Source organism: Pelecanus crispus, chromosome 10 (genome assembly GCF_030463565.1).
Source record: "Pelecanus crispus isolate bPelCri1 chromosome 10, bPelCri1.pri, whole genome shotgun sequence".
Lineage (NCBI taxonomy): Eukaryota > Metazoa > Chordata > Aves > Pelecaniformes > Pelecanidae > Pelecanus > Pelecanus crispus.
This window is the reverse complement of record NC_134652.1, coordinates 6,137,732-6,145,578: the sequence shown is the minus strand read 5'-3', so window position 1 is coordinate 6,145,578 and position 7,847 is coordinate 6,137,732. Positions and strand designations below refer to the sequence as shown.

Sequence of the window (7,847 nt, the reverse complement as noted above, 5' to 3'; positions counted from 1 at the left end):
AGAATCGTTTAGGTTGGAAAAGACCTTTAAGATCATCCAGTCCAACCATTAACCTAACACTACCAAGTCCACCACTAAACCAATTCAGGGGAGAGTAATAATTTCATGTTTCCTGGCTTGGTGGCTGGATTATTTTTTAATGAAAGTAAAACTAGGAACCATTAAGGTTGGAAAGGATCTCTCAGATCATCAGCCCAACCATCAACCCAACACCACCACGCCCACTAAACCATGTCTAGAGCTGTTGCAAAGAGGAACCTCAGTGATGGCTCTTCATATTCAGGTAGGACAAAGCAAACCAGGTTCACTTGCAACCAAAAGTATGCAAGTTAGACACCAGCTATTAAAAACTTTCAATAACAAGGATACTAGTCCCTGCAGAAAATCACTCTAAGGTGCTTACTGAACTGCCTGCCTTAGCGATCGATGCAAACAGTGATGCTCACCCCTGGGGGGGTGTGCTTGCTCTGCTTCAGCCTGGAGAAGACAAGGCAGAAGCAGCAGTTTTTGAAAGTCACATCCAGCCTACACTTTTCTGCTCCTGTGTAGACACTGAGCGAGAATTTCAACAGAATTCATGCAATTTCATTCCTTAACTCAAGCTTTTTGCCATAAACGCAGTATACTGACCTTAATTTTTTTTTTTTTTTTTTTAATATGCTACAATGTTCCATTGATTCTTCCTGGACAATGATAATCAGATGTCACATACAAAGGGAAATGAATGAAATCTGACACATTTATTTAAAGCCTGCAGCAGACTAAATTGTAAATAAATCCTGCTTTTTCTGCAGCACAAAGGTTGCAGACTGACTGTCCCTGTGGACTCTGCTCTCTTCTCACTACTTAACAGACTTTCCAACACTTTCTTTTGTCCTGATAGCAATCTCTCAGCAGGACTTTTGGCAGACACGTATTATATGTCAAGACTGAAGTGGAAATAACTGATGGGGAGCACAAAAATCTGATGGGAATAGTTATAATAAGGAAATGAATAAACATCAAAACAGTAAAACGTAACCATGAAGAGACACGGCCAGAAAGCTTGAGCTGTTATTTGTCTAAGATGAGCAGCAAGAGCCACTGTTTTCAGAGTTGTTTCATATTAATAGAGACAGCATTAACATACGCTATACTTGGGTTTATATGTTAGTTTCATCTATTTACATTCCTAGTTATTTTAATACTGCTAGAAAACAAAGCTCTCGCCAGATAAGCTTTAGATGTGCTATAAAATGCATACAGTAGATTAATTTATAGAATAGAAATAATTATAGAATTATAGAATTTATAGAATACTATTTTATTTAGGAATCCACTGACCACAACTAGCACCTGGATAGCGTGTTTAGTGTGAGTTACTGTTGTACATCTGTTCCTGTAAATGTGTTTTGGCTTATACAACGTATTTTAACACCCTCTGTTATCTTCGTACTTAAGCAGTTCTATTCACAAAATGTTCTGTTTAGTAAGCGCTTGTATACTTGGCGACTTAGTCACCTCGCTGTTCAGAAAAACTCATATAAAATGAGCTTATTATAATCAACCTAGCTGGTATACTCATTTTGTTAGCAGCTATGGTTAACAACATGTATAAATGGTGTTATTTATACAATTTGTTTTCCACAGTGCATTTTTATTTCCCCAGCGAGACCAATATCCGTCTCATAACTAAAGGCAAATCACATGGCTACTTACCCGTTAATGCTCCTCTGACCAGCAGCCACCTTCAGCTCCCCTCCCTGTCACGCAGGGTCATGGCCAACCCTTCCTCAGCGTTTTCTCCGTAGCCCCTTCCCAGCTGATGCTCAAGCCTGACCGAGGAGCACAGCTCACCACCCTGGCCTCCTAAGGACAGCCACAGAGTCAGGGCTTGGAAACTCTCCATCACTTCAACTAACTTCAGAAAACAAATCATTGGGCAAGTGGGAATGTAATCTGGCTTCTTCTATGCTCAGTATGTGAGATCATATGCAAGAGGCTCTGAAGGTGCAGTTTTATAAATATATTGGGTACGATATGTGGCTACGATGCTTCTGGAAAGGCTGATAATTGCCCTGAAATGTGGTGATGAGTTCTGCCCTAAATATTGTCTACACCCTTTCAAATGCAGACTCTTCCTGTAGCAGGACTGGGACAGAAGGGGCAAGAAGAACCATTAAAGCTTGGGGGCAATGGTGAAGATGGAAAGGCTGATGAGGAGAGCACATAATACATGTCTGAAGGATTATCTGGGACAACCAGGATGAGAGGGAATTCAGAAATACATGGCTGATCAGACTGGTAGCTTCAGAGTAATCACCTGGCAAAGATATTAATACAACTTCAAAAAGAGCGATGGATGTAGACTCCAAAGAGGCAACGAAACAGAAAAAATAAATGCTCCCAGGAAGTATGATTTGAAGGACAGAGCCTTGTGCACTGGGCCACCACAAGCCTTGGCACACCAAAATTTCAAGCCATGGTGGCACTGGGCTTTGACAAAAGTGTCATTCAGGAATCCAGAATTACCTGGAATTCTGCTACATTCAGCAGGAAAACCAATCAGTGTTTGGTTATCTTTGTGCACATAATCCAGATTTCTGTGTTGCTTGTTTGGCTGCTTACTTCAGGGAAAGGTTTTTTTTCAACGAACTAGAAATGGTATGGCCTAACTAAAATAGCTAGTCCTACCTACTCTCCATTTGTGAAAAGCCTCTTTCTTTTATCTTCTTTTACTCTCTTCACAAAAGAATTATAAATTCTGTTTCAAAGCACAAACTCTTCACTAATCTGTCTAGCTAGAACTAAAATTTAGTTCTAAAATATGGTCATGTGTTTTGAACTGATAGGTACCCCTTCTAACCACTGCTACTCTTTGACTTCCCTGATTTTGCTGTTCACGGGACACTTAGTCAACCTCCAAGATAATGAATTCCTACAAAGTAAGACTGAAGTCACACTTGGAGCTATTACTTATAATAATTCACAGAGACTAGAAATAACTTTATTTTCTATACTTACAAGTCAAACAGGCCTGCTGAAAAGCAATTACAAACTCAACATGCGGGTTCTTTTGCATTTACTGAAATGTGTTGATGCTGGAAATGAGTAAGCTCCCCATTTATTTCCAATTAAACTAAAGAATGGTATTTTTTAGCACTGGTCACAGCTCTGCATTTTCTTACCACTGTTCTATGCTCATTTATCAACAGACGATAGAACAAGGCCACCTTACTTTAGGGATTAACTCTCGCAAACTAACTACACTAAAAGAACTCTTAAATAGTTTGTACTAAATTAAATATCTCTAAATTCAATAATTCTCAATGACAATGTCTTATTAAATAAAATTGTAATAGTGGTGAATTTTCAGCTCCACTGAAGTCAATAGCAAAATTTACAGAACTTCATCCTCAGACTCTATTCCACTTTCAAAACTGGGATAGAGGTATCAGTCCTGAAAAATACTGCACCGATTTCCTTCTAAAATAACACTAAAGCAGCGAGTCACATCTCAGCATACTACATCAGATGAACTCAATTTTTGAGTTAATCTCAATGTTGCCATACATATACACACATATATATATATTTGAGTTCAGTAAGAGTCAGAAGCCCAGCGTGCCGTGGTGCTGCAGTTCCAGCAGAGGTCAGAAAGTCAAAGCACCGTTTCAGAATTCACAGGAAATGGTCATTTACCTTTAGTGGTCACACTAACGACAACTTCAAGCTGTACTCAATTTTCAATTTCATACTTATCTCACTGTTCTTTAACTGCAGTCCTTAAAAGCTCCCCAAGAGAAAGAGAGCATCAGACAAAAGTCTAACGCAGATCTGGAAGGCAGATCAGTAACAGATACTGGGCACAAAACGATGGAGCTCTTCAAGAACTCTCAGTGGTGACGTTAAGTCTGCTCCCTTGCAATTTTACAGAAGGTTTAACTTCTCCAGGAGCACAGCGAGGCCATCATTAAATGGTTTTGATAATCTTTAAGATTTTGCAAGTCGTATTGGAATTCCTCTGTGCCCATTAACTGATTTTATATCATATGTAAAGGTTTTCTCATTTATTTTGCTTTTAAGTCATATGGGCATCACCGCTTTTCAACACATTGTGTAGGCAGAAAATGTTATATTACTGGACATTTCACCGAGTGGCAAGAGTATTTTCTCCACAGAAAGGAACTCTTTATAATAATGTTCATAAGTAGTGTTTAGTGGCTCTCCTGTGGCAATAGGTTTAGATAAGACACGGACAAACTAGTTTGTACAGTATACAGAAACTTCTCGGTAGCAGGCAACAGATAAACACATACCAGATACAATGCTGACAGAAATAATCCATTTTGTTGCAGACTAGGAGTAGATCAATACAATACATCCCAATTAAGAAAACATAAAATTACTTTTTAAAATTACTGTTGAAGCTGTACTCTATATCAATAATATTACAATGATCAAACAGATGTGGAAAAAAAGGTTAGATCCGCAATGCACTTGAATCCCAAAATTCTTATGTCTGTTCCACATGAAAACAATGATTAATATTATTGGTCAAGTGTTTAAAATTAAATCAAGCCCATGAATACAGGAGATGTAACCCTCAGAGGGTAATACTGACTTTGGCTCCTTTCTGGGGAAAAACACCTACACATATATTCTTGAATAAGAATCTTTCTTCAGAGGTTAACAGGAAACTTCAAGTTGCTTCAAGGTAAATACTAGCTCCTGTTATCCAAGAAGATAAGAAACACAAATGCATTGGTGGTGTTATGATGTTGTAATACATTACTGAATTATACAAGGGCTTTATTTCCCAAAATTCCTGTAACTTGTATGACTTGATAGGGACACAGACTACTGATGACAACATTCATATATCAGATAATAAAGTGCTTTCATAAAGCATCACAACTTCCTGTGTTTCCAACAGAAGTATTTAGTAAAATGTTATTAAAGTTGTTAACCTGTGAGCTGCTGCACCATAAACAAAACAATCAGTCAAAACGCAGGAATATGATATTTAAATCTTCCCATACAATTCTGAAGAAAAAAATTGCAACAAAACCCAGCAGTGGTACCTCATGTCCTTTTTTCAGCATCATGCTGAAATGCACACTGAAGAGCCATAGGATAAACCTTCCAAGCTCTATTTCACATTGGTGATGTGCATTAAAATATCCACTCTTTTTAGACAAAGGATAAGGCTTCTACCAAAAAACCACTGTGCCACTTGGCTGCGTATCTTTGGTATGTTTATAGCGCAACTATTCTGTTTCATCTCTAAAGGGGAAAGTTTTCCAAAGCACTGCATCCCCTGCCCCCGAGAACCTACTGTGAACTCCTACATTCACTAGGACCTCAGACGCTAACCTACTGCTTTAAACAAATGAAGAACGTGCAGTGAAAATCATTTCTTCCTGTTTTGAAATATACTACTGAAATAAAATTAAACCATGCCAGATTTCACGTGAGAAAGTAACAGCACGTTTCAATTCTCTTGCAAGAGTTTAGGAGCATACAAATGCGAGCATAAATTTCATGGCAATTTTTAAAGACAGATATCCAAGGTGCTACTTGAAAACATTTGTAATTTAATTATTGTTCATCTAGATTTAGTCAACATTTGTCTCTACAAAAAAAAGACACCTGTTTTTCATTTTGCTGAGATACTTAGAATTATTCAAAATGCATAGAAAGTCTAGAACTACTTAATTAAAAGATATTGCAAGCATGTTTTTCTAAACTTATATTGCTAAAGCCTTGCTGTATTGTAAGTTTTATTGGAGTTGGCCTCTAAACACAGTACCAGGTATTCACACAAGCCTGCTATACACCTGTATTTCATACTGCTATTTGAGTAGGCATACCAACACACAACTATAGTACACATCATCCAGTGGCAGTGCAATAAAACGTAGCGTCACCGAAATGCTATTTAATGATCTTTCAACTTCTGAACAATAACATTCTTTCTGAACAGGTCTGTCCAACCAAACTTGCATATTGCTGAACACTGGCTTCGTCGCTTGGGCCCTTCCTTCTTTTCTTATAGACACTGTAAGGCATCACAGTTCTCTTGTGAAGTACTCTCACTCTGCCCAGTTCCTTAATACGACCTTCATCAACTGCAACGAGAATCAGAGAACACAAAAATTAGCTGTGTATATTGTCCATATTATCTTAATTTATGCAACTAACTTCAATATGCATAATGAAAACTGTATCAAGTAATAAAACTAATCTGCAGATGAACAGCAGATGAAAGCAGCGCTGATCTACCGAGCCGTCGTCTCGACTCACGGTTGAAAACAAAACCTAGCTTGCAAAGTAAGTGTATTTGTGGCGTGTGAAAAAATAAATCACGCATCGCACATTTCTAATGGTGATATATAGCGTTTCTGAAAATACCTCTACTGCTGTATTTTAAAATTCACATTCATTTAACGCGTGCTGGAGCCCACTGCCAGAAGTGAAACTCTACCTGGGAAATACTTTTGAACACAACCGACCAGAAGAGACTTGCTGTTATTGCCATATTGCACTTAATTACTACACCGCTTGCAAAATCCACCAGCACAGAGCGCTCCCTTTTCCCAACTGTGAAAAGTGTATTAAAACCAGCAAGAAGCCTTAGGTAAGCATCAGGCAATAAACTCCCTTCCCAGGTGAAACTCCCTGGCCCTCCAGCTCCCATCTTTTTTCCCTCATTTATACTGGTTTCTGAGTTTCTCTAGTAGAATGAAGTTCAACACATGCCCTTGCCTCAAGTCTGATCCCCGCGCTCTGCAGACTGACAGAGTTAGCAGTGCAAGCACTAGCTGGGTAGGCACGATAGAATTCCTCAAGCCTTCAAAGGTACACACACCATAGCTGAATCTCAGTAGCCTCACCTACAGACCCCTTGTGACTTAATTTAACCAGAATCATACACATAAGAGCACCTTTGAACAAGTTAAAACTTCCTTATTTTTATGAATCCAACTGATGCTACTGTTGCTGAATAATAATGTTCTATAGCCCCTGCATGTCAGAAAAATTGGCCCTACAATGTAGAAAACGCTTTAAAGAGAGAGAACATGCCACACGCCTAAAGCCACTGCAGGATAAATTAATAAAATTAACATAAAGTACCAGTAAAAGAAATCTCGGAGTTTTCTGAACTTCAGGTTTAAAAAGTCACCAACATAAGAGTCAACTTAAACACACAAGCTGAAATATGAGTTTGAGAATAGAACCATATAAATTCAAATAGTAACAGAGATGCCTACTAGGAGGCCAGCATCTGGGGACATAAACTATGCAATGACTCAATCTTTTTTTGGCATCAGAACATTATTCTGACTGAAGAGACAGCACAGGTAAGTATCGTTGCTTAGCTTTAAGTACTGCATCAATCTGCCCCAGATTAAAGTATTTTCATGTACTTGCTTCATTTAGGTTGGAACATTTAAGGCTCCTTGAAGGGTATCCATCCTACACCATTCCTTGCTTGTAATACCCGCGGTGAAGCCTTCTGCTGATCACTGGTTGATTCAAAATCAAACCAACTGCTATGGAAAACCACGTAATTCAAATAGCTACTTCGTGGGCAAAACCAGTTTGTTTTTCTTTTTTTATAAGAGAATAAACAGAGGTAGAACTTTGTCAGCAAGTTTCACAAATGGTGATAGATCCGAAGTGCAGGGATAGGACGCTAGCTCGGGGAAGCAAATCGGTCACCAAGTCCTTTCTCTTTTTACACACCTGAAGCTCACTAGGCTTGCCACAGGTAAGCAACTTGTCTGGAAGAATCTGAAAAAATCTTTAAGACAAATCTCTATTCTCATGTAGCCCTTACTATAGAAAAGCTTAATATTCTTTAT

The 7,847-nt window shown here is 38.5% G+C and overlaps 1 protein-coding gene across 5 annotated transcripts in view; it reads right to left on the bottom strand.

Annotated features, from left to right (window-relative positions):
- Positions 1 to 2,990: 2,990 nt before the first annotated feature.
- Positions 2,991 to 7,847, bottom strand: part of ATE1 (arginyltransferase 1) — an 87,099-nt gene continuing 82,242 nt past the window's right edge. For all 5 annotated transcript variants that reach the window (XM_075717395.1, XM_075717397.1, XM_075717398.1 and 2 more), the window contains one exon: positions 2,991 to 6,110. In XM_075717395.1, the coding sequence (XP_075573510.1) occupies positions 5,932 to 6,110 (179 nt within the window). In that variant the 3' untranslated portion in view covers positions 2,991 to 5,931. The remainder of the gene's footprint in view (positions 6,111 to 7,847) is intronic.